Genomic DNA, 27,267 nt, shown 5'->3' on the forward strand with positions numbered 1-27,267 from the left:
CTTGATTAGACTCCAGCAGTTTTATTCCAGGGAATAACTCCCTGATAAGAATGTTAAGAAAACAAGAGAATTGAACATGAATTCTTTACCCAGAGCATTGCAATAGTCTGTGAGGGATTATACTGGTTTGGCCAGAGCTTTGCCGTGTCCTAATAAATCTAGTCTATGCGGTCACATGGGTTGTGCTCCCATCCGACATATTTTTAACTTCATGACTTTGGGCACGATGAAAGGCATCCTTGTTACCCTATTCCTATAAATTCGAGACCTGACTTGCAAATTTTTTTAGCAAATAGGATCTCTGAATGCTCCACGGCTGGTTGCCTCTGCCTGGTGGATGCCAGAGCAGTCTCAGGTTCGCGCTGGTTCTCAGCCTTGCCCTACTTGGTGGGTTGTAGCTAATGTTGGTGACCACCATTTCATTAGAACAACCAAAGCTCTGTCTCATTCATTTTGAAGAGTTTAGATTTATTTCAGAACGCTGACCTTTGTTTAGCCAAGGCTGTGATTTATGGTAATACCGTATGTTTCTTGTCACTTCATAAACCCGAGTTTGACCCTTTCTGTTGTTTGTTTTCTTAGTTTTGGAGTTTGTTATCACTCTTGCATTGGCTATTTATTTATCGAGCTGAGTTAACTCTAGCTATGTCCAGGTTTACTCGGAAACTTGGTATATGTGTGGTGGAGCATTTAAGTGCAGTGCGTGGCATAAACTTTCCAAACAACATGTAAGAATGCTGTGTATTTGTATTTGCATAGTCGTGTTTATTCTATAAATAACATAATATGCTTCCATGTTTATATGGTAAAGTGCATAAAATTTGAATACATGGTGTAAACAGTCAAATCTGGCAGCTGGTAATAGCTATGACTCTCAGTTCAACTACTGTTCCCTTCCCCAAAGACAAACTAACGTGTTAAATACAAATGGTAGATAAGATAAAAATGGATAGGACGCAGTGAACGCTGATAGCGGTTAAATTAGGGTGATGGAATTAACAGTCATTTTCTCTCTTCTCTGTTTTCTGCATGTTCCATGATGTAATTTTATTTTATTTATTTTTTATTGAAAAGAATGCATTGATTATTTTAAACGAAAGGCAAACAAGAAGAAAGACAAGAAAACAACAACACTGAGAAACATGTTTGTAAGAATCCCCCAGGTGGAGGGTGTTGTGTGGGAGTGTATTAATGTCATTGTGGCTTTTGTCGTCTGTTGGCATCCTGCTTTCACAAAAGGGTCCCACCCATTTATGTTCCTCTTCCTTTTATTGCTCTTAAGGTTTTGTCTTTTTGTTTTTCATTTTTGTAATGGCTATCAGATTGAAAGTCTCTTTTTCTCTCTCCTGTCCCTCACTTAACACAATATCTTCTTACTTGGCTTCCATTGTGGTTTCGTGTTCTTTGACATAAAATGTCACATTGACTGTCCGCACTGAAATAATGAGTTTTATGCCCAGGTATGTTTTAATTATGACATGGAGTAATTGAATGTCATGATGTATCATTTTGTCAAAAAATCATTATAAAATGGGATAGACGTTGCTGGTCGTGGAGGCTTTAAAATCCAGCAGGAAGAAGGACTTGCACTTGGCTGTTGCCAGCTCGATTGTGTTGTTGGTGATTTATCTCATCTCTTATCTCCTGGAAGAGTGAATCAGCTTCTGTGAATAATTTTTGTGCCATGGATCAATGAGCCTGTAGGCTTATTTTGTGAGTTAAGTGTTTCTATCAAATATCCTTATTTATACAGGAAATGATTTCTTTTTATAGTTTGTCCTTGTCAGGAAAGATAATAGGAATATCCTTTGAAAATATAGGTGTAAAGGCCCACCAACAGGAACAGCATTAAATCTAGGACAAATTTTATACATGTGCGTTTATGTGCGTGCGTATGTGTGTTTGTGGGAACATTCACACACATGTACAGCAGCAATTGGCGTTTGCACAACTTCTCTCAGGATACCACCGAGGAGACTTCACTTCGAGTGTGGAAGGTACAACTTAACAAGATTGGGGGAGATCTTTATCACTATCATTTATGAATGCTTCTATTCAAATGGAATGCCCTTATGGTTGATCTAATGATAACTTTAACTTTTAGGTTATAAAGTACAGAAATATAAATGGTTTAAACCTTGTGAAGATTTACCCAGATACTTGACTTGAATCCTAAATCTTACTTGCCAGTTCATGGTGGCAACAAATTTTAGAGGCCAGAGTCATCATTTTTATTTCATATCTTCTTTTTAGGAGATTCTTTACGTTTTGTCTAAGCGCCATACCCAGCGTGGGGCTTGAACTCATGACCCCGAGATCAGGAGTAGCATGCTCTTCTGACTGATTCAGCCAGGTGCCCCAATTCTTTACATTTTAAATTACTTTTATGTATCCTAAGTACTGGATTTAACTACTGGTTGGAGGAGAAGGAGCTGAGGATGTTTTCCTGAAATGATTTCTCCCCCTAATGATATCTTAGTCTTATTGAAAAGCAGCTTCAGTTTTGCAACGAACACATAATACTTTATTAGCTTAAAAAAAAAAAAGAGCTGTTTAAAAATGTGTATTGGGGCACCTGGGTGGCTCGGTTAAGTGTCCAACTTCGGCTCAGGTCACGATCTCACGGTTCTTGAGTTCGAGCCCCTCATTGGGCTCTGTGCTGACAGCTCGGAGCCTGGAGCCTGCTTTGGAATCTGTGTCTCTCTCTCTCTCTCTGCCCCTCCCCTGCTCACGCTCTGTCTGTCTGTCTCTCTCTCTCAAAAATAAGTAAACATTAAAACAATTTTTTAAGTATTAAAAAAATGCATATCTATACCATGCAAAAAGGAGCAAAAACAGCCTTAAGGGCAGGGTTTAATTTTTTTCCCAATTTTAGCTAACTAGTTCTCTTCTCCAAGCATACTAGGAAATGCTTTGTTCAAGAAGCCTCTCCTGGTTGAAGATAGACTGGGAAGAGAGAATAAGTAAAAGGCAGAATAGTTGGGCCTCTTTGGGTCCTACTAAGGAGAATTCTTGGAGTAGTTAGAAGGACTGGGTGGAAATGTCCATCAACTGATGAATGGATAAAGAAATTGTGGTTTATATACACAATGGAGTACTACGTGGCAATGAGGAAGAATGAAATATGGCCCTTTGTAGCAACATGGATGGAACTGGAGAGTGTGATGCTAAGTGAAATAAGCCATACAGAGAAAGACAGATACCATATGGTTTCACTCTTATGTGGATCCTGAGAAACTAACAGAAACCCATGGGGGAGGGGAAGGAAAAAAAAAAAAAAGAGGTTAGAGTGGAAGAGAGCCAAAGCATAAGAGACTCTTAAAAACTGAGAACAAACTGAGAGTTGATGGGGGGTGGGAGGGAGGGGAGGGTGGGTGATGGGCATTGAGGAGGCACCTTTTGGGATGAGCACTGGGTGTTGTATGGAAACCAATTTGACAATAACCTTCATATATTGAAAAAAAAAAAAAAAGAAGGACTGGGTGGAGGTAAAATAAGTTGACACGTTCTACATCTGCCCCCTTACTCCTCAGAGTATTTCTGAAAGCTCCCATGGCAGAGAAACCTATGGAAATGGTCTCATTGGAGACTGGCACTGAAGAGAGACATTGGTCATGGGATAACTGTCTGCCAGAAGCTGAGGACTGGGCAGGGAAGCCGGGGTTTTGCTTTCTCATTAGTTCCAGGAAATCATGTTCTGTCTCTTTCCCTTGTTTCCCTCCTTCTCTCTCTCACACACCACACACACACACACACACACACACACACACACACACGCACGCACACCCAAGATGTTCACAGTGTTCATTATATGTACATTCTACTCAGAGACCAGAAATTTAACGAACAACAAAATAAAACCATAATCTTTGTTACGTATTATTGAAACATAGAAGTAACAAAAGTAAGCATGTGGGAAGAGAAGTAACTTTAATAGATACATAAATTATAGTTATTTAATTAAGAAAACACAAACAATACTGGTGTTTCTGGAAAAGTAGACTTGGCATCTCTAGAAATAGTTACACGAACTTGATAAAGAACAGAAATTCCTTACTCTTTCAGGTCGTATGAATTATTGTGATAATTAGTAAGGCCGAATTCTAACACAGACTATAACAAAACATTCTTTGAATATTAAAATAATCCTTCCAAAGTCTAAATTAAGCTTTGCAAATTTTAGGTAAGGTGTTGTATTGAAATTCTGCCCAAGATATACACAGTAGTGAGTAATGTGTTGCTGTGAAAGCTTTTTGGATGAAAAAAATGAACTTTGGGTATTAGAATATTTGATTTACCAGATTTTGGCTCCTCTCCTGCCTGTTTCTCTTGCTAAACATTCAGACTGAGACTTTACTATGATTATCTAATCTTACTCCATTCTTGGAAGTTTACCTTCTGTAAACAGAAGGAGACCCTCCTGGATTGTTATGGTGAGTATTTAGCTCTGAATTAAATGAATGTTTAAATCTCTAAGATTTCCAGTAATGTTGAATTTGGCTGGATAGTCTGTGGTTATAATATTGCAAGCCTTCAAAAATACATGGAAAAAAATAAATAAAAATACATTGGTTCTTCAATAGGGATATGCTTTTTCTTCTGATTAGCATTTCGTTATTACCCTCACTGTCGACTTCAAACAAATTTTATGCAGTTTACAATTCTTGTAGCATATGGTTGCTGCCTACAAGCATTTTGTGTTCCTTGGCAGACAGCCACATGCAACACTGAAGAATGATTTTCTGGATGAATAGTAGAGAATCTTGCTTTTATCCATTTTTCTACTTGAATTCAACTTTTGAGGTGGGCTGGGTTAGACCTTTTTTTTTTTTTCCTTTTCTCCCTCCTCTCCCTTTCCCCGTTCCTTCCCTCCCTTCCTTCCTATTTCTTTGTTCCAGTCTCCCTTTACCAGATTTACTGGATTTACCGGGTTTTGGTAAATCTGGTAGAGTAATTTATGCTGTCAGTTGTATTAGAGGTTCTTGTCCAATAATAATGTAATACTCCTGTAGACCATCTAACTTTTGCCTCCTGCTGAATCCTCACCTGTTTTTCAAGCCATTTGTACTTCTGGTTGTAAAGAATTCCCCAAAGCAGATAATATATTGTTTGGTGCACCTCATCACTCATATTGAGACCCTATGTAGACTTCTGTCTTGTAAAAATAATAGCTTTTACTTATCAGTTATTGAGATGAGGATGGGGTATAATTTCCTGTAAAGGGTGTGAAGGTTGGAAAAAATGTGAAGATGCTTTGAGAATATAGATTGAGGCAGTGACAGCAAGAAATGGTGGGAAACCCTCTGGAGAGAGCAGAAGATGACAGCGAGAGAACTGAGGACTTGGCCGGGCCAGGCGAACATTCCTTTTCAAGACTTCCATAGCACAAGAGCCAGGGGACGAGAGCATAGCCTCGTATCAGTCCCAGGGCACTCAATCCCTCCATGCCCTTGCTTGCTCTCCCACTTCCCACCCTTTCCTTGCAGGTAGCCATGAGTGGGCTGCCCCACCACATGGGGTGGTGAGGCAATGGGCCGAGCTGTGTCGGAGAGGCCGCTGGAAGAGATGAGCCATCGAGGGCTGTGATTGTTCCCCTATTCTGTCTATTGCCTCTTGTGGCACCTTTGTGTCTATGTGTTCTGCAGACTTAGAATCTAACCCAACTGCTGTTCTATCTTTGGATCAACTGATTGAATTTATTGACTTACCATTTGGTTACTTGTTTTTGCCCTACATTACATGGCCTAAATACTCGTATTCTGAACCTACTTCTGATTCAGAGCATTAATCTACTGTCATCCCAAGCAAGTAAGAGATCATTTTTTTGATTACTGTCTAAATATTTTGCATGAGAGAATTCCAAAGAGGGATGAAATGTATGTGTAATATATATTAGTATATAATATATTTGTATATATATACACACACATATATAATACATACATGTACATGTAGGTGCATAAACTCAGGTATATATTCGCACACATACATTCACACATGTATACATATATATATATCTACACATATGCACATATTATGTAAATGTTGCTTAAATGAAACCTGGACATCCATAACTTACTATAGAACTTATTAAAATATATAGGGAAATAAATAACAATCACTTTTTATGCATTTACATATTGTGGGAGAAGTCTTTAAACACCAAATCCTACTGTTGATTAAAAAATTGAAATAAATACCATCTCAGTGGAAAATTCTTATGAATTTGCTATTTGTATGTTTTGTTGCCATTTGGGAAAATTGTACTGTCAACCGACGTTAAATAGAAAAGCTCCAAATCAGTTATAAATTGAGAACAAATAGCACAGGCTGAATGTGCTCTGCATAACATTTAAAAATGTCTTGATTCTAATTAAGTCTCTTCCCTTAGACATCCCTGGCCCTTAATGCCTCTTTCAGAAGACAATCTGTCACGATGAAGACGTGAAGCTGGGAAGGCACTAAGCTCGGAAGGCACCACGACGAGGCTTAGTCTACTCCTTCCAGGTTGGTGTCAGCCACCTGGGGCAGCTGGGGCTCCACTGCGACCCCTGTTGGTGGTCTCAATGCTGCTGCTTCCAGTGGGGGTGGCTGCCTACTGGGCCCACATCCGAGCTCCCCGACTAGAATTTGCTCACCTGCTGTGGGCGGTGGAGCAGGACCATTTGCCTCCATCACTGGTAGGGAAGCCTCTGCCGGGGGCTGTGGGGCCTGACTGGAAGCTTCTGCCCCTGGCTTCTGGGGCTGCTGATCAGCCTGGGCTGCTGTAAGGAGACCCTGGTCTTGGGCCTCTGCTGCCGACCCCGAGGGGGGATTGCTGGGCCTGGGGGGCGGTTCTGCCTCATTGCCTCCTTCGGCCTCAGCCTGAGGAGTTGGGGGAGGCAGGGAAATCTCTGAGTGGCATAAAGGGCTCGGAGGGGATCGTTCTGGCTCTTTGAGGGCCGAGTCACCAACCCCTTGAGGACTGCCGGATTCTGGTGGGATTTCTTTGGACTGGTCGAAGGTCGACTCTGGATGACGGATGACCATGAAGGCTGTGGCCAGATTTTTCACAGCATTGTGAACACTGTCGGCTTCCTCTGCATCAACCTCGCCGCCCACAGAAACAGCAGACTCTAGCTCCTCGTCGGAGGTGTGCTGACTTTGGTCATCTTTTTCAGGCATTTTTGCTTCTCTGATTTTTTTGTAGAGCTCGTTTCTCTCTTCTTGTAAAGCTCGACAGAGGTTCTCCAGCCTCCCAATTTTCATCACGAAGCACTCATATTCCTTGGCTCTCAATGCTTTCTGTGAGTTGAAAACACACACATGTAAAACACCAGAGCGAAATTGCCAGGATGCCCTCTGGAGACAAGCAAAACCATTTGCCCAGGAATTTGTCTGCCAGACTCTGCAGCCACCGCAGACTGGTGGCTGAACAGACCCCTGGTCAGGGGGAATCACTTCCGTTTTTTTGCCTTGTGGGTGAGACCCTGGTAGAATTTTAATCCCCGTATCCTTTTCTGTGGGAAAGAAAGATGGCAAAGCATCTCTCTGCTTCAGTCCAAGGCCTCCGGAATCTTAAAGTAGATGCATTTTCTGCTTTTAAGTCTTCCAGTGGCACAATGAATGCGATGGACTGGGACCCGGCTGTCAGCAGAGCCTTATCTAGTCTATAGATAAACTGCTGTATGCTAATCTGGCAACTGTTTGATTTATGTCAGTGAATAATAAGCCCATCTCTTTGGAATTGGTTGCTATTTGGGATGAATTGCTAGAACAGTAATTATAACGACAGAAACTCCCCACACACTAATTCATGATGCTGCCTGCTCAAACTGTTCAGTTCTCCATTTCTGTGGAAATGTTGGTGTGTTTGTGCATGAAATCGTTCCTAATCGTCTCACTCCTTGCCCCCACCTTTGTGCCACTCTGTACCCTTTGAGGGTTTTTCTGTTGCTCGTGCACATGGGGAGACCTTCACCTGTAAGCTCTGCCTCTCAGGTCAAGGGCTATATATCTTTGCCTTTATTGTCTCAACACCTACAGAGCCTGACATAATATCAGTAATTAAATGCCTGTTGGAAGAATTAGACAATACATCTCCATATCTGTCTATACAGTTGTACATACCCTGGGTGCTGGGGCTGGTGTCTTCTCTCAGTATGTTCAGATTAACTCATTAATTTATTCTGCACCTGCTCTGTGCTAGGCACTGGGGAAATTCAAAGACAAGTAAGACACTTGTCTTTCCTTTACGGAATGAAGTCGCGCAGGCATGATGCTGATTTGGCAACAGCTGCGGACTCAGCACGTAGGCATGTGACTTAGGGTCACAAAGCTCTTTGTGAGTCTGGATCCAATTCTCTTTTGCTCTAAATATTTTTATTACAATTTCACATATCACACCTCAGAAAAAAAAATCAACTCTTTTTCCAAGATAATAATTTGCACTATTAGGTTATAATTACTTTCGGAATATGAATATTTGGACTAGATAGGGGAAAATAAGCTAGCGGCTAGGCTTCCTTACCTCTTCAATCATGTCCAACAGAGCTTTGTTACAGTTCTCAAACCGGGCTTTCCACGTGGCTGTGTCCTTCTCTAACTTCTTCATTTTCTTGGTTGTCTACAGAAATTAGAGTATTTTAATGTTAATCCTGAAAACTTAACATATCAAAAAAACTACTAGTTCCATATGTGATGCCAAGAAAAGTCTCTTTGTCACTAGCTGCTGAAACAAACAGAAGTTTGATGTCACGGAATGAAGACTGAGTGGGAAGAGTCCTATTTATTCCTGAATCATCTAGGTTCGTGGTGAACAAACTTACTTGCACCAGTTCAGGAAAAAGGAAACTACTTAGAGTTACCCTGTTTTGTCACTGCTTATTCTTTAAAGTAAAAGTAGCTTTATTTAGTCCCAAGAATAAGCTTTCAATTTAGATTCTTTACTGAATAGTAAACTGCAAGCGAGAAAGCTGGTCTGGCTTTTTAGCCATTAACATATTGGGACTATCTGGGCACATCTGAGAAGTAGCTACACAAAACTGCAGCTTTCTATTTTCTCAGTCTACATTTTTTTAAAAAAAAGTTTTAATTTAAATACTAGCTAGTTATCATACAGTGTGGTATTAGTTTCAGGTGTACCATATAGTGATTCAACACTTCCGTGCATCACTGGTGCTCTTCACAAGTGCACTGCTTAGTCCGCATCGTCTCTTTAACCCATCCCCCCCCCATCCACCTCCCCTCTGGTAACCATCAGTTTGCTCTCTATAGTTGAGTCTGTTTCTTGGTTTGCCTCTCTCTCTCTTTTTTTCCCTTTGCTCGTTCGTTTTCTTTCTTAAATTTGACATATGTGTGAAATCATATGGTATTTGTCTTTGATTGACTTATTTCACTTAGCATAATACTCTCTCGATCCATCCATGTCATCGCAAATGGCAAGATTTCATTCTTTTTTTATGGCGGGTAATATGATATTCATATATATATATATATGTATATATACATGTATGTGTATATATATATACACACCACATCTTTACTCATTCATCAGTCAGTGAACAGTTGGGCTGTTTTCCATAATTTGGCTGTTGTAGATAATGCTGCTATAAACATTGGGGTGTATGTATCCCTTTGAATCAGTACTTCTTACTTTTGTATTCTTTGGTGGAATACCTTGTAGTGCGGTTGCTGGATCATAGGGTAGTTCTACTTTTAACTTTTTGAGGAACCTCCAGACTGTTTTCTACAGTGGCTACACCAGTTTTCATTCCCACCAACAGTGCAAGAGGGATCCCCTTTCTCCACATCCTCGCCAACACATGTTTCTTGTGTTGTTGATTTTAGCCATTTTCACGGGTATGAGGTGATATCTCACTGTAGTTTTGATTTGGATTTTCCTTATAATGAATGATATTGAGCATGTTTTCATGTGTCTGTTGTCCATCTGTATGTCTTCTGTAGAAAAATGTCTGTTTATGTCTTCTGCCCGTTTTTAATTGGATTATTCATTTTTTTGAGTGTTGAGTTTGATAAGTTCCTTATATATTTTGTATACTAACCCTTTATCAGATACGTCATTTGCAAATATCTTCTCCTATTCCATAGGTTGCCTTTTAGTTTCATTGATTGTTTCCTTTGCAGAACCTTTTTATTTTGATGTAGTTCCAATAGCTTATTTTTGCTTTTGTTTCCCTTGTCTCAGGAAACGTACTTAAGAAGTTGCCACAGCCAATGTCAAAAAGTTACTGCCTGTGTTCTCTTCTAGAATTTTTATGGTTTCAGGTGTCACATTTAGGTCTTTAACTCATTTTGAAGTTATTTTTGTGTATGGTTTAAGAAAGTGGCCCAGCTTCATTCTTCTGCATGTTGCTGTTCAGTTTTCCCAACACCATTTGTTGAAGAGACATTCTTTTTCCCATTGGATATTCTTCCCTGCTTTGTTGAAGATGAATTGACCATATAGTTGTGGGTTTATTTCTGGGTTTTCTATTCTGCTCTATTGATCTATGTGTGTGTGTTTGTGCCAGTACCATACTTTTTTTTTTTTTTTGATTACTATAGCTTTGTAATAGAACTTCGAGTCCAGAAATGTGATACCTCCAGCTTTGTTTTTCTTCTTCAAGGTTGTTTTGGTTATTCAGGGACTTTTTTGGTTCCAGACACATTTTAGGATTGCTTGTTCCAGCTCTGTGAAAAATGCTGTTGGTATTTTGATAGGGATTGCATTAAATGTGTAGATTACTTTGGATAGTATAGACATTTTAACAATATTTGTTCTTCCAATCCATGAGCATGGAATGTCTTTCTGTTTCTTTGTGTCATTTTCAATGTCTTTCATCCGTGTTTTATAGTTTTTGGAGTACAGGCCTTTTACCTCTTTGGTTAGGTTTATTCCTAGGTATCATTGTTTCTGTTCTGCAATTGTAAATGGATCCTTAGTTTTTCTTTCTGCTGCTTCATTATTGGTGTATAGAAATGCAACAGATTTCTGTATGTTGATTTTGTATCCTGTGACTTTAATGAATTTATTTGTCACCTCTAGACATGTACAGAGCATCATGTCATCTGCAAATAGTGAAAGTTTTACTCCTTCCTTGCCAATTTGGATCCTTTTTTTTCTTTTTTTCTTTCTTTCTTTCTTTCTTTCTTTCTTTCTTTCTTTCTTTCTTTCTTTCTTTCTTTCTTTCTCCCCTTCTCCTCCTCCTTCTCCTTCTCCTTCTCCTTCTCCTTCTCCTTCTCCTTCTCCTTCTCCTTCCCCTTCTCCTTCTCCTTCTCCTTCCCCTTCCCCTTCCCCTTCCCCTTCCCCTTCCCCTTCCCCTTCCCCTTCCCCTTCCCCTTCCCCTTCCCCTTCCCCTCCTCCTCCTCCTCCTCCTCCTCCTCCTCCTCCTCCTCTTCCTCCTCCTCCTTCTTTTCTCCTTCTTTTTTGTCTGATTGCTGTGGCTAGGACTTCCAGTATTATGTTGAATAAAAGTGGTGAAAGTGGACATCCCTGTCTTATTCCTGACTGTATAGGAAAAGTTCTCAGTTTTTCCCATTGAGGATGATATTAGCTATGGGTTTTTCATATATGACCTTTAGTATGTTGAGGTATGTTCCCTTTAAATCAACTTAAAGTATTGAGTGTTTTTATCATGAATGGATATTGTACTTTGTCAAGTGCTTTTTCTGCATCTATTGAAATGATCATATACGCTTCTTATCCATTCTTTTATTAATGTGATGTGTCATGGTGATTGATGTGCAAATATTGAACAACTCCTGCAACACAGGAATAAATTCCATTTGATTGTAGTGAATGATTTTTTAAATGTAATGTTGGATTTGGTTTGCTAGTGTTTTTTATTGAGAATTTTTACATCTATATTCTTCAGAGATATTGGTCTGTAGTTCCCTTTTTTAGTAGTGTCTTTATCTGGTTTTGGTATCAGGGTAATGCTGGCTTCATAGAATGAATTTGGAAGTTTTCCTTCCTTTTCTATTTTTTTGTAATAGTTTAAAAAGAATAGGTATTAACTCTTCATTAAATTTTTTTTTTAATGTTTATTTATTTTTGGGAGAGAGAGAGAGACAGAGACAGAAACAGAATGTGAATGGGGGAGGGGCAGAGAGAGAAGGAGACACAGAATCCAAAGCAAGCTCCAGGCTCTGAGCTGTCAGCACAGATCCCTATGAAGGGCTTGAACTCACGAACTGCAAGATCATGACCTGAGCCGAAGTTGGATGCTTAACCGACTGAGCCATCCAGGCACCCTTGTATTAACTCTTCTTTAACTGTTTGGTAGAACTCTCCTGTGAAGCCATCTGGTCCTGGACTTTTGTTTGTTGGGAGTTTTTTGATTACTGATTCAATTTATTTGCTGGTTATCAGTATGTTCAAGTTTTCTATTTCTTCCTGTTTCAGTTTTGGTAATTTATATATTTCTAGGAATTTATCCATTTCTTCTAGGTTGTCCAATTTTTTGGCACATGGTTTTTCATAATATTCTCTTATAATTTCTGTGGTGTTAGTTATTTCTCCTCTCTCATCTGTGATTTTATTTATTTGGGTCCTTTCTCTTTTCTTTTTTTTTTTCTTTTTTTCCTTTATATTTTCTTTTTGAGAAGTCTGAATTGAGGTTTATAAATTTTATTAAGTTTTTCAAGGAACCAGCCAGCTCCGGGTTTCATTGATCTGTTCTATTGTGTTTTTAGTTTCCACATCACTTATTTCTGCTCTAATCTTTATTATTATTTTTTGTTTTGAAAGAAATGCGGACTGCCACATTCAGCACCTCATTTGGATGTGTCTGGGTTCTTGGAAGCTTGACTACCCTACATTTTCCTACAAATGGACCTAGAGAGCTTGTTTGGAAGTTCTAGCAGGGGAGCACAGGTACTTATACACCCCTGACTAAGAAGGATGGTCTTTCTCTATCTGGACACCCACCTAACCAGCCAGATCAGTTGAATCAACCCTGGTGATCAATGGAGTGACAAATGTCTCAGCCAGATCACCCTTACATTCTCTGCTCTAATCTTTATAATTTCCTTCCTTCTGCTGACGTTAGGCTTTGTTTGCTGTTCTTTTTCTAGTTCTTTTAGGTGGAAGGTTAGGTTGTTTATTTGAGATTTTTCTTGCTTCTTGATGTAGACCTGTATTGCTATACACTTCCCTCTTAGGACCATTTTTGCTGTATCCAAAAGGTTTTGGATTGTTATATTTTTATTTTAATTTGTTTCCATGTATTTTTTAATTTCTTCTTTGATTTCCTGGTTGACCCATTCATTGTTTAGTAGCATGTTGTTTAACCTTCGTGTATTTGTGGTCTTTCCAGATTTTTTCTTGTGATTGATATCTAGTTTCATAGCATTGTGGTCAGAAAAGGTGCATGGTATGACTTCAATCTTTTTGTATTTGTTGAGGCCCGTTTTATGACCTAATATGTGACATCTATTCAGAATGTTCCATGTGTGCTATAAAAGAATATGTATTCTGCTGTTTTAGGATGGAATGTTTTGAATGTGTCTGTTAAGTCCATCTCGTCCAGTGTGTCATTCAAAGCCACTGTTTCCTTGTTTGTTTTCTGTTTAGATGATCTGTCTGTTGATGTAAATGGTATGTTGAAGTCCCCTACTATTATTGCATTATTATCAATTAGTTCCCTTATGTTTATTATTAATTGTTTTATATATCTGGGTGCTTCTATGTTGGGTGCATAAATATTTACAATTCTTATATCTTCTTGTTGGATTGTCCCCCTTTATTATTATAAAGTGTCCTTCTTTGTCTCTTGTTATAGTCTTTGTTTTAAAGTCTAGTTTGTCTGATGTAAGTATTGCTACTTTGGCTTTCTTTTGACATCCATTTGCATGATAAATGTTTCTTCATTCCCTCACTTTCAATCTGCAGGTGTCTTTAGGTCTAAAATGAGTCTCTTGTAGGCAGAATATAGATGGGTATTTTTTTTTTTTTTTATCCATTATGACTCCTTATGTCTTTTGATTGGACCATTGAGTCCATTTACATTCAAAGTAACTATTGATAGATATGTATTTATTGCCATTTTATTACTTATTTTGTGGTTGTTTCTGGAGATTTTCTCTGATCATTTCTTGTCTTTCTCTTTTTCATGTTTTGCTTATTTTCTTTAGTGATATATTTGGATTTTTTTCTTTGTTCTTTGCATGTTTATTAGTGATTTTTGATATATGGTTACCATAACCTCTTCTGCAAATAGCAGTCTATATGAAGATGATGTTCACTCAAGGTTGAACTCATTCTTTTTTCCTCTCCTGTCTACATTTTAGGTATATGTTTTATTTTATACCATTTAGTATGTGAGATCCTTGACTGATTATCACAGAAATATTAATTTTTACTGCTTTTGTATTTGCTGCCTTTAAATTGTCATTTTTGGTCTCTCTTTTCTACTTGAAGGGTCCTCTTTAATATTTTTTGCAGGGCTGGTTTAGTGGTCATGAACTCCTTTAGTTCTTGTTTTTCTGAGAAACTCTTGATCTCTCCTTCTATTCCGAATGGTGGCCTTGCTGGATAGAATATTTTTAGGTGCAGATTTTTCCCGCTCAGTACTTTGAATATATCATTCCACTCCTTTCTGGCTTGCCAGGTTTCTATTGAGAACTTTCCAGCTAGCCTATGCGGTTTCCCTTGGAAGTTGAAGACTTCATTTGTCTTGCTGCTTTTAAGATTTTTTCTTTATCACTGTATTTTGCAAATTTAATTATAATATGTCTTGGTGTTGGCATGCTTTTATTGATTTTGATGGGAATTCTCTGTGTCTCTTGGATCTGGATGTCTGTTTCCTTCCCCAGATTAAGGAGGTCTTCAGCTATTATTTCTTCAAATAAATTTCCTGCCCCCCTCCCCCCCTTTTCTCTCTTCTTCTTCTGGCACTCCTATAATATGAGTGTGATTACATTTGGTGGAGTCACTGACTTCCCGGATTCTATTCTGGTGTTACTGTCTTTTGTTCAGCTTCATTACTATCCATTACTTTGTCTTCTAGGTCACTTCTTTCCAGCTTCTAGGTCTTTCCACTTCTAGGTCTCCTTCTTTCCAGCCTGCTCTTTACTGCATCTAGCCTGTTTCAGATCTTGTTTGTCTCATTGTTTATCTCTGATTGATTCTTTTTAAACTCTTTTATCTCTGTGGTAAGGGTCTCACTGATGTCTTCCATTCTTTTCTCAAGCCCAGTGAGTATTCTTATGATTGTTGCTTTAAATTCTCCATCAGACATGTTACTTGTATCTGTTTCACTGAGATCTCTGGCTGTGACCTTATCTTGTTCTTTCATTTTGGAGAAATTCCTCTGTCTTCACATTTTGTCTAAGTCTCTATCTTCTTCTCTGGGTTAGAAAATCCAGTTAGGTCTCCTGCTCCTGAAAGAAGCAGGAGCTTCTTTATGAAGAAGAGGTCACGTAGTGCTGAGACCCTGGCGCTTCAAGGAAGGGTCTCCAGTGTGTGCTATGTGAGCTCCACTGTTGTGTTTTGGTTGCTCTGTCCTTCAGGCCAGTCATCTGCAGAGGCTCTCCCTTACCTGCTGTGGGCAGTGTTTGGTCCCTGGTGTGAATGTGGTCAGTTTTAACTAGGTGTGTTCTTGTCTGCTTGTGAAGTGAGACCTGACCACCTCCACCAGAACTGAAGCCCTCCAGAACTTTCTGGTCAGAAGATGTTGTGCAGGCAGGGATTTGTGCTGGTCTTTGGGGGGAGGGACCTGCCATGCTGAGACTGAGGCAAGTGTGATTGAGAAGAGCAGTTCCACTGGGGTGCAGGGAGTTGATGTGTGGGGCTTGGTGTAAGCAAATTAGGCAGCCAGTGTCCATGTTGTGCTGCTTCTTGCAGGTGGCTCTGTGTATATGCTGAGGGGCAAGGGAGGGAAATGGTGTTGGCCACCTCCTTTGTTCCCAGAGACATGTCTCCATGAATGCTGCCTCTCAGAGACACACTCTGAGAAGAGGGAATAATTTCCCTACGGCGTTCCCCAGGCACTCTTCAGATAGTTGTTTCCACATTGTCTGCCACAGGTTTTTTGTATACCTTCTCTCCAGGAGCAGTATAGTACCCTCCAGGTCTATCCTATCCAAGCCTACTGACCTTTAAAACTCCAGGCTTTAAGACCTGCTGGTTGCAAGAACTTCCAAAATTCAGCCCCTTTCATTTTCCAAGCCAATGGCTTTGGGGAAATGTTCTCCTTGTGTATTTCCCTGTGTACTTCTCTCTCTCTCTCTCTCTCTCTCTCTCTCTCTGTCTCTCTCTCTCTCTCTCCCTTCTCCAAGACCACAGCTTCTTTTCTTCCATAGCAGCTGTGATCTATTTCTCCCCCAAATGATGGCTTTGCATTTATTACCATCTTTGATTTGGCCTCTTCTCTCCCTTTAGTTGTGGAGTGCATTCTACCAGTTTTCAGGTCAATTTCTGCGGTATTTAGGATGATTTGATAGTTATCTAGTTGTATTTGTGGGAAAGGTGAGCCTAGGGTCCTCCTACTCCACTGCCATCTTCCTGCTCCCTCTCAATCTTCACATTTGTAGAGTGTGGTGGGAGTCACAGAATGTGATTACACACATCATTCATTTCATCTTTGAAACAGTCCCATAAGGAAGGTTCTGTTTTCACCTCCACTCTCACTGAGGAAACTGACGCTCAGAGAGGTGGAAGAATATTCAGGTGAGTTAGCAGAAGAGTGGAACTAGAGTTATTTCATTGCATTTAATGCAATGTGTGAAGAGTGTCTGCTGGTCATCAGTGGGGAGTTGGGTGTAGAGGGAACAGAAGTGGATAAAATGCAGCTCATCTTTTTTGAAACTGAAACGGTTGGGTCTCTGCTCTGCTTGGATGCAGCAAAGGGCAGCAATGTAATCATCAGGTTGTGTTCCCCTGGATGAGCCATACCTGGGCCCTTGCTGCTTTGTGCCATGCTGCCTGAGGCTGAGTACACTTGGAGGCAGGAGGCTGGGCCCAGGCTAAGCCCTGGGCTTTATAGAGAAGCTAGGTGAGCCTTGAATGGTTTTTAATTTTGATCATTTGTTAACCAAGTTTAGTAGTTTTAGTTTAAAAGTCATCAACCCCTTTAAGGATTTGATGGGACCATACGCAAAGAAATACAATATGCACATCATTTTTTTTGCTGGTTTTTTTTTTTTTTTTTTTTTTTTTTGCTAATTGTGAGTCAACTTTAAAAGTCTATAAATAAACCCCAGATTTAAAACTCCTACTCTAATATTTATTCCAATCTTAAAACTATGTAATTTTGAAATAAATAAAAACACTTTTCTTGCTCTAATATTTATTCCAATCTTAACACTCTATAATGAAGAGAGGTTTTTAAAAATGGATAGATCCACCCCAGAGTGAGAAAGCTATAACTTCTAACAAGTGTTGACCTACTTATGTTTGTTCACTGAATTGTGAAATTTATCATATAATTTTAAGAAAGTGGTTTTAAAAGGATGCTTTTTGCACTTAAAAAAGGTTAATGCCTGTGCCCATTAAGAAGCACAATTCTGATGCTGATTTTGTTTTGGGAAAACACTGGATTAAATAAATTTTGAACATATGTCCAATAATATTTAGCACCTTATATTTGTAAAAGAGTGTAAGAAAGTTTAAAACCCTTTAAAAATATCTTAATATGGGGCGCCTGAGTGGTTTCGTTGGCTAAGCGTCCGACTTCCGCTCAGGTCATGATCTCGTGGTTTGTGAGTTCGAGACCCCCTTTGGGCTCTGTGCTGACATCTTAGAGCCTGGAGCCTGCTTCAGATTCTGTCTCCCTCTCTCCGCCCCTCCCCCGCTCACGCTCTGTCTCTCTCTGTCTGTCAAAAATGAATAAACATTAAAAAACATGTATTTGAACTTTACAATCTGTGTATTAGGCAAGGGAAATAGTATGTTAATTTATAGATAAGGAAAATAAAATTGGAGGTACGTTAAGTGGATCGTCTAGTACTGCATGAGGAGAAGAACACACCCAGAATTTGAATTTGGGCTTCCTTCTTCTCATTCAAGGCTCTGTCAGTTATATCATACTACATATATTCTCTTCAAAGAAGGATTATATGAAATGGTATTTTCTACTCTAAACTTCTTCTGTTGCACATTTGTATGGAAGTTGTTTTTTTAATCTTTAGAAATTAGATTTTTAAAAATTTCAGTATAAACAGCATAATGTTAAATTGCTAGCTTTTGTCTTTTTTTTCTTAGCTCTCCATGGACTAGAAAAGGAAAATATTTTTTTCTCAGGGTGAAAATAGATCCTGGTGTTTTTTGGACTCTTCCTAAGATTAATTCACCAGATAATTACCAATAAAAAAACACAGCCCAAATCTTATTTGCATGTATAAATGTTTCATTACTTCATGAAATGCACCAAAGGATCTTAATGTGACAGAAATGAACTCAAAGGAGAATTGCCTGTCAAAATAGAAAATGTCAGTATTTTGTGGGGGATAAGTACTACTCACTTTATCCATTTCCTGTTTGAAAGTGGCAAACACCTCATTGCTTTTTGTCAGTGTGTTCTGGAACTCTTCAAACCTTCCGGAATAGAGAGTAAGCTGTAAATAAGGGGAAAAGTACATCTACTTTAGAGCTGCTTTAAGCATGCTTCCAGAACAAAACAACATGGCATCGTTCATTATTTGAGAAGAAAGTTGATATAAAGGAATCCTCAACACAATGTTAATAATGTGTTCTGTTCTTTTGTTTACTATGACATCAACCTAAGTCAGTGAGTATGATTGAAGTACGTCTTTAAAGAAAAAATGGAATAAGAAAATGTGTCATCACCATTTCATTACAGCCTAACTTTTCCCAACAAACTTTTATTGAGCACTGAACATACACATTGACTCTATGTGCAAAGCATTGAACATGTGGCTACTGTTTCTGAGAGACATGCACACGTGATGGGAAGATAATCTCAAAGACAACTTGATGATGGGACAGGGAATACTACAAAGTACCAAGTCTGTTAAGGATGGTGTCAGTCAGAGAAGGAAGTGAGCATGGCAGGTGACCACGTGAGCCATGTTTTTGTGGAGAAGGCGAACCTTGAACTTGGTCTTGAAAGAAGTGAGAATGTAGAAAAATGAAAAGAAGTGGACCCGACATGGGTGGCTGCAATCATACCCGTTGTGCCACGCTAAGCAACCAACCATTTGCATTTCAGTCCATTTGGTTTTGTATGTTTATGAAGACAGCGTTATAGCCAATAGCAGTTAAATGTCCCTGTTCATCAAAATCAGTTTATTATACGAATTTTCTACAGATGGAAAGAATGAGTCTCGAGGAAGGAATGCCTTTTCTAATGTGCACACAGTATAAAACATCATATGGGTTAGCATTGGCAAGCGTGTGGTTCACTTCAGGAGTACTTTCTACCTCTATATCCTTATTCCAAGGAATAAGGTAATTTGAAGTACGAATAAAGCAGGACAGGGAAGGAGAGTGTGTTAAGTACTTGATTGCTAGAGACAGCAATACACTAATCAAATCTTGCTTTAAAAAATGATTTTAGAATAGCATGCTATGAGTGGAGATTTAATATGGATGATACATGTTAGGAAGGCCTCCGTTTTCGAATGAGTATTTGGTACTGTTGAATGCTGGAGCAAACCCCAGCTCCTCAAATGGGCACCAAATGACTAGCTGGTGGTACCTGGGACACTGTCCTTTTGAAAGCGAAAAACTACTAACTGGAAGCCAGTAGACTGGAGAGTTCCCAGTCTTGGGGGTGAGAGGTAGAGAGTATGGGAATCAGACTACCCCTAGAACCCGGAAAATCTGCTGATCGAGAAGGGGTCATTCTCAAATGTTGTAGAATAGCAGAGATTTCACTGCAGTAAACAAGAACAACGGAATGATAACGTAAAAGCTTTCTGTAGGATAGATTTTCCAAAGAAAAGTCAAACAACATCTGAGTATCATTTTGAAATCACATGTTGGTTCCACGCATATGTGACAGAGCTTGGGGGCAACTCTGGTGGCCTAAATTTTTTTTTCTCATGATTCCTTGGCACACAGATGAAAGAAGACTGAATAAAAGGGCACCAGGGAGTTCATGGCCAGGAAGGTGTAGTAGGGTTTTACACACACACACACACACACACACACACACACACACTGCATAAGACAATCCTTACTCATTATGTACAATGCACTCTTGACATATTCTGTTTAGTTCTGTTTCACTTTTTTTGAAGTAGTGGCTGGGATCCACTGAATTGATTTCAGGGCCCTTGAGTAGGTCAAGTCCTTAATCTGAGGATAAACTTCTACTGGACTGGCTATCTATACTACTGCACATAATCTAGTGGTCCAGGGTGAGGACAGCTACTCCCAGCTGATCCTCTCCACCTTCATTTGCATTCTTGGTTACATATCCTGTGAAGTTGCTTTTTCTTACTTTCTCTCCTTTCTTTTCCCCACTTCTCGGGAATTCCTGCAGAGTTACGGGAGGGTGGCAGATACTACCGTCCCTGGAGCAGGTCCTCTCAAAGCCGCTCACGCAGCCGGGTAGTTGCAGGCTGCAGACAGGCAGAGCAGGAGTGGGCGCGTGCACAGCCCATCTTGCTGGCACAACCTTGACAGTATCAGCAGGATCAACCGTGCCCACCTCGGCCAGCTTCTCCCCTTCCTTTGGGCAAAAATGGTCTTTTGGGTGTATACATCGGGCAGGTTTTGTTTCCTTTCCTCATGTTTTCTTGTGGCATGGGGGAAGGCAGACACACCCAGAGGGCCAGGAAGAAGTGTCTCATTTCATTACCACTTCTTCTGGCCTTTTTCTAGTGACTGTTTTTTGTTTTTGTTTTTTTCTTCTCTCCACTGCTGTTCTTTCTTTTTAATTGGGACAAATTCATGTAATGTAAGAGTTACCATCTCAACTATTTTAAATGTACAGTTTAGTATTGTTAACTGCGTTCACACTGTCGTGTAACCAATCTCCAGAACCCTTTCATCTTGCAAAACTGAAAGTCTCTACCCATGAAACAGTAACTCCACATTTCCCCTTCTAAGTACTGTTTTTCATACTCAGCCTTTCTTCCTATTTGACCTCTTTGTGGCAGGTGGCAAAACCTGTGTGGATTATGCTTGTCTCAGGTAAACAACTCTAAAACTCTTTGCTTGTGCTAACTCAAAATGGACACTTCTTGTTTACTTTGTGGATATTTGTTTGGTATATGTTCCCTCTCACTATCACGCTGACATGATGCATGTTTGGTTTCATGTGTCATATTCCTGCTCTTATTTTGGTATTTCAGAGAAGCATGGAAGGGACATCCAGAGGTCATCCACAGTACTCCTGCCAGAGGCAGAAATAGAAACGGACTGTTCTAGGGTGAGTCACCACAACAGTTGCTGCAACATTTTCACTGTTATGTGGGTGAGCGACTCATACGTTCTTCTAATGGGGCACCAGATTTTAATTACAAACATTCATAGCATACAGGAAACAAAAGCATGTCCAGGAATTGTCTTAGCGAACTTGTGATATTGGATTTGGGAACACGTCCAATTATAATAGCAGTTGCAGAGTAATGTCCTCTCGTCCTAGATACATAAGGTGAGCACTTCCGGTTTAAAGGCTGTGATTGCTGTCCTTAATTTACCAAAAAAAGGAAGGAAAGAAAGAAAGAAAGAAAGAAAGAAAGAAAGAAAGAAAGAAAAAAGAAAGAAAGGAAAAAGAAAGAAAGAGAGAAAAAAGAAAAAACTAAATAAAGCCAAACCAAATTTACTCAATGATCTTTCCCCTTGGGCAGTGTTTTTGTGGCTGCGTGGCTGTGTGGCTGCGTTGGCATTGCTGACTTTCCACATCCACCGTCTTCATCCTTATCGATTCAGTGAACACTCTATTTGTAGTGGCAATTGTATTCCATTGATCATTTCTGACATTTACTCTGTTGCCATGGTTTGTATAATTGAAAGCCAGACATCTCTTCGCTAAGTGAGAATCATGCCCCAACCTGGCAAGCTGTTGTCTTATGGCTGGAGGTGACTTCATCTAGTTAAACGTAATCTGTCCTTGATATTTCCTTAGCTCAGAATGTGGAAATGGGGACTTGAGCCCTCTTGCCTCCTACCACCCCACTCCTTTAAAGCAGTTCTAAACCCGAAGGAAGGGTTCAAGTGCTCTGCAATCAAATCTGTGATCGATTTTGTTTTTCAAGATCTAAAGGTTTTAAAGCTACAACATCGACAGTTTTCAAGAGGAATTTTTAAACATTTTTATACATAGGGTTTGGGGGCTACTATATTCTTCTTGAAGTCATTGTTGAAGTTTTGAAAAGTGCCTTGAAGACAGGAGAGAAAGGGGTGTCCTTGCAGAGAGAGCCACACGCCACAGAAAACAAGGCAATGGAGGAAAAGGCGGGGTTAGCCCAGCTTAGGCCACACTGCTTCTGCTCTGGAAGCTGTCTACATTCAGGAACTAGAGCTGCACAAGGTCTTGAGATAATCTTTTCTGGGGGTTCATAAACTTTTTTGTAACCAAAGACTCCTTTTGTCTCATATATCTCTATGTAGATCCTCACCTATGAAATAATAGTAATATTAGCTCACACACTAATTGTTAGCATTTTTATTAGTAGTATTATCACTGTGTTTAATTAGGTAGGGACTTTTGATTCTCTTATGGATTAGTCTATCTCCAGCACCTAGAACCTTGTCTAGCACTGAGTAGGTGCTCAATAAATACTGGTTGAACTAATTACGCTAATTATGGGCCAGGTATGGGGCTAAGTGCTTTGCATGCATAACTTGAAGGCAAACTGCATATCTTACATATTCATTAACTCATTTTCCTTTTATAAACTTAACCAAACATGTGAATAACTGCCATATAGCTGCTGACTGAGAACCGATATGTCAAAAACAACTATATCTTATTCTCTTTTATCATTTTTTATTTTTATTTTTAGAGTGTGTGTGTGAGTGGGGAAGAGGTACAGAGGGGGAGATAGAATCCGAAGAAGGCTCCATGCATAGTGTGGAGCCTGATGAGGGGCTCAATCCCACGACTCTGGGATCATGACCTCAGCTGAAATCAAAAGTTGGGCGCTCAGCTGACCGAGCCACCCTGGCACCCCCCAAAACAACTATATTTTAAATAGTAGCTGCTGTTATGCTGTTATGTTTTGGAAATACTGAAAAGTAATGAGCCTCCCAGAGGTTAGAGAACTCCAACTTGGGATCATGGGTGCATTACAGTATTCTTATTTTACAGGCAAAGAAATTTAGGTTTAGGGAGATTTCGATGAATTACACAAGGTCAGACAAATTCTGAGCAGAAGAGGCAGGACCCTGACCCTGGTCTCTGGACTCTGTCAATATCAAGGAACGAATGAGGAACATTGGCAAGTCTAAAACTCCTGGTAGATGCTTTTTCAAATTTGAGGTGTGGCATTGGATCATACCCTTATGTTTCATTCCACAGGTCATTTGAGGCCTAGATTCTGATGCCAGCTGAATGAATGACTCTCTAACCCCATGTCTAATGGTATTAATCTACTCTTCTCACGTTCATTATCACCATTTATCGAGAGGAGTAGAGATTGCTTGTCATAGATGATATGAGCAATGAATAGCTTCAAATATTGTCTCTTGTACCCCTCAAGGCTCTGTGCTGAGAATAGTACAGAGACAGGGCCAGGAGCCCTGCCTCAATTCTCTGGAGTCTCTTTAAGACTGTGAGGTCACACCTCCTTTCCCCCTGCCTGCCTCTGTTTAGAGAGTGGCCGCTGCCTGCCGCCTACCCCACAACCATGATGTGATGGTTCTGGGATTCCCTAAAGGATGACCTTGAGTTTGTAACTCTAGATTTTAGTTTTTTAATTCTGGATCTGCTGATTTTATTAACAGTAAGAAACATGGTTCAAATCTCAATGTAATTAGTATTCACAAATGATTTTGATATGTTATTTTATGTTATTGAGGGAAAACAATTTATCAATACATTCGGGACACACACTGGAAAAACTATGCATTAGGAAGGTGAGCTATGAAAATGCGATCTGCATTTTTGTCTGCGGTGGTATAATTTGTGATTTTATTACCCACAAATAAATTTATTTGTGAGTGTCTTATCTTTTCTCATATGCTTTGTAAAAAATGAACAAGTATTCATACAAGCAAGTTTTCAATGAACTTGTTCATTCGTATAATGAACAAAGTTTTTGTTTTTGTTTTTGTTTTTACAGTGAACAAGTGTATAGCAGTCAGCACATAAACATTTACAAGTGAATTATCCAAATCTTAAATTAACAGCTGCCCAGCTCGCCAGGCTTCCGGTTTCCTCACTTTCTGTGAATTTGCTCTACGTGACTTTACAGTGTCTTTAGCACTGGCGCATTTCTCCCAGCAGGGGCGCTAGTGTCTCTCTCTGGCTCAGACCTAGGATGCCTAACCCAGAACACGACAGGCAACTTTTGCCAGAAGGGGCAGAGCCCCAAGGGCAAGGGAGGGATGGATAGAGTTATCTGTTGCACGAGGCTTTTTATCTTTGAGTCTGAAATATGAATTCTTGTAGTCTAATCAAAACACACACATGACATCACAAAGCCAGATCAAAACTGTTCCCTACTTGTCCATCATCCCTAGTCATTTATCACCGACAAGGCCAACCTCCGATAGCACAAGAACTTTGGTGCTGACTTTATCTTCCTCATTTCTTTTGATTATAAATAATATCAAATAGGTAAGGATCCTTTCAGTACTGAGAGTTCTAGATGGCGCATGTGATCCGTTCACATTTTATTCTTACTTTAATAGGATCACGGGGAGGAGAGAGAGAGAGAGATGACGTATTATGAACAGATAGGCAGGAACCAGGACACCAACTCATTCAGATTGCCCATCGGGTGCCCTCATTCGTATGTCAGCAAACCTTTTGACTCGGTGTTGTTGCGGAGCATTTATTTTTCTCAGGTATAATGTGGTGCCATTATTTTTACTTTAAAATAATAAATATGAAGTTATTCTTCATTGCTAACTCCTGCTCCCCTCGCCCCCGCCACATGTTAAGGCCTGGTGGAGAGTACCTTTTGTTCATAGCCTGTTAATGTGGCAACAAGGAGAGCACACCCCATGCATGGTTGTCCCCCCGCAACCCCCCATTTCACCTGAGCCTGCAGGACTGTCTCTTGTTCCTTCAACACTTTGGCTTGAAGTTTCCACTCTGCTGCCTGGTTCAGCAACTGTGAGAAGAGAGAACACGTGGAAAGACTGTCAGATTGCTCTTTCCGTTACCATTTGGTTATAAGTTGTGGATGAAATGGAATAACTTGCTAATTAACCCTCTTAAGTAGCTTTTTGGGAGCTTGGCAAAGTATCTAAGAAAGCTAAGAAAACAGCGTCTAAAAAGTTGGATTCTCAACTAAAGATTTGTGGTTCTTAGGGATAAAAGAGAAAAATAATCTTCAACTCAAGCATAAATCACACAAAATTTAACCTCCCACCAAATTCTGGAAAAGTCTAGCAATCCTGTTCAGTCATCATTCAGTCCCTGCTTGAACATTTCCAGAATACCCCCCTCCCCCTGCCAGATCATTATTGTGAGCAACTGTTGCTTTATGTTGAACTCAAGGTTATTCTCCTAGACCACAGTTCTCCACCATAGCATGCACCAGCGTCTCCTAAGGAGCATGTTAAAATGCAGATCCCTCTCAAAGAATGTAAGTTAGGAAGTATAGGTGTGATTCAAGTCTGTAGTTAGAGCAAATAAACAAAATGGTTTGGGATTTGGTGGTCCATGGATTATATTTTGAGAAACACTGAGTTAGAAACTTGACCTATTATTCCAAATCTTGTATAAGATTTACAAAAGAAGTCTCATTCCTCTTCCACGAGGCAGCCTTTCAAATACAACCAAGGCTCTCATATCAAAGATAATCAGAACTGGAAGCTGACAGGTTAAGTTGAAAATGTTGTTCTAGACATAAATATGACACACACATATGTAAAACATGTTATTTGAACTTAAGATGTATGTTTACTTATTGATTTTTATATAAAGCTATGGTCTTTGTTTTGGGTATGGGTCTTCTTTTTTTTTAAGTTATCTATCTATCTATCTATCTATCTATTTATTTATTTTGTGAGAGAGAGCAAGAGAGAGTGTGTGAGGAGGGAAGGGGCAGGGAGGGAGAGAATCTTAGGCTCTGTGTCATGAGCACAGAGCCTGATGCGGGGCTCAATCTCATGAACTGTGAGATCCTGACCTGAGTCAAAATCAAGAGTCGGATGTTTAACCAACTGAGCCACCCTTGGGTATGGGTCTTCTGACTGGCATTCAGAGAAGCTTTTTGTTGTTGTATATACATTAGTTTCTTAAACAATAGTACTAAAACCTAAAGACTTAAGATTATTTGTGAAGAAGCTTGATTGGATAATTCTCTAGAGTTTTACCACTTTCTCCAAGTCCTTTATAGCTACTCCCATCTAACTTGACAATTGTTTTGTGCTATTTGGCATTTCAAAGCATTAAGCATAATTTTCATAGAAACAGTTCTTTCTTTTCACACTTACATTTCATCAGTTTCTGCATCATTCTGTCGGTTTTCATAACACAAAATCAAGAAAGAAAAGGTTTGGGTGCAAAGAGCTGATTTGTGGTCAGCGCCGTCTTCCTTAACTTGGGAACCCATGTGTAGACACTGGAGTAGCTGTCCAGTCACAGGGTTCAACATACTGAGGGGTCTGTTAGTGTGTTTACAGACAGAATGGTGGACATCATGAGTTAATCTGATTAGTCAAGTAGGTGTTCATCAGTTTAAGAAGTTTCTACTCTAGGGGCACCTGGGTGGCTCAGTCAGTTAAGCATCCAACTTTGGCTCAGGTCATAATCTAGGGGCACCTGGGTGGCTCAGTCAGTTAAGCATCCAACTTTGGCTCAGGTCATGATCTCATGGTTTGTGAATTCAAGCCCCATGTTGGGCTCTGTGCTGACGGCTCAGAGCCTGGAGGCTGCTTCGGTTTCTGCGTCTCCTTCTCTCTCTGCCCTCCCCTGCTTGTGCTCTGTCTCTCTCTTTCTCTCAAAAATGAATAAACATTAAAAAAAAAAAGTTTCTAGTGGTTTTGAAGATGGACTGACTTATATATTTTTTCTTTATGCCTATTTAAAAAAATGCCCATTTTTTTGGTAATCAGAACAAAAAACGATAAAATCATTACATAAAAAAACTTGGAGGCATCTCTTTTCTTATCCCAGTTTATCTTTTTCTCGTGGCTCAACGCCTCCATTTGTGAAAATGGGTTGTATCTCTTCCTCCATGCCTCCCAGAGAACAGTGA

At 39.7% G+C, this 27,267-nt stretch overlaps 1 protein-coding gene and 1 long non-coding RNA gene across 2 annotated transcripts in view; one reads left to right on the forward strand and one right to left on the reverse strand.

The window, feature by feature from the left end:
- Positions 1–3,411: 3,411 nt before the first annotated feature.
- Positions 3,412–27,267, reverse strand: part of TXLNB (taxilin beta) — a 54,066-nt gene continuing 30,210 nt past the window's right edge. The window contains exons 6-9 of the mRNA XM_042939962.1: positions 25,099–25,173; positions 18,445–18,537; positions 8,510–8,605; positions 3,412–7,284 (exon numbers count right to left, since the gene is read on the reverse strand). Of these exons, the coding sequence (XP_042795896.1) occupies positions 6,490–7,284; positions 8,510–8,605; positions 18,445–18,537; positions 25,099–25,173 (1,059 nt within the window). The 3' untranslated portion in view covers positions 3,412–6,489. The remainder of the gene's footprint in view (positions 7,285–8,509; positions 8,606–18,444; positions 18,538–25,098; positions 25,174–27,267) is intronic.
- Positions 18,537–21,300, forward strand: LOC122220439. The gene is made up of 2 exons (XR_006202846.1): positions 18,537–21,082; positions 21,244–21,300. It is a non-coding gene; the product is annotated as an uncharacterized LOC122220439 (long non-coding RNA).

Source organism: Panthera leo, chromosome B2 (genome assembly GCF_018350215.1).
Source record: "Panthera leo isolate Ple1 chromosome B2, P.leo_Ple1_pat1.1, whole genome shotgun sequence".
Taxonomy (NCBI): Eukaryota; Metazoa; Chordata; class Mammalia; order Carnivora; family Felidae; genus Panthera; species Panthera leo.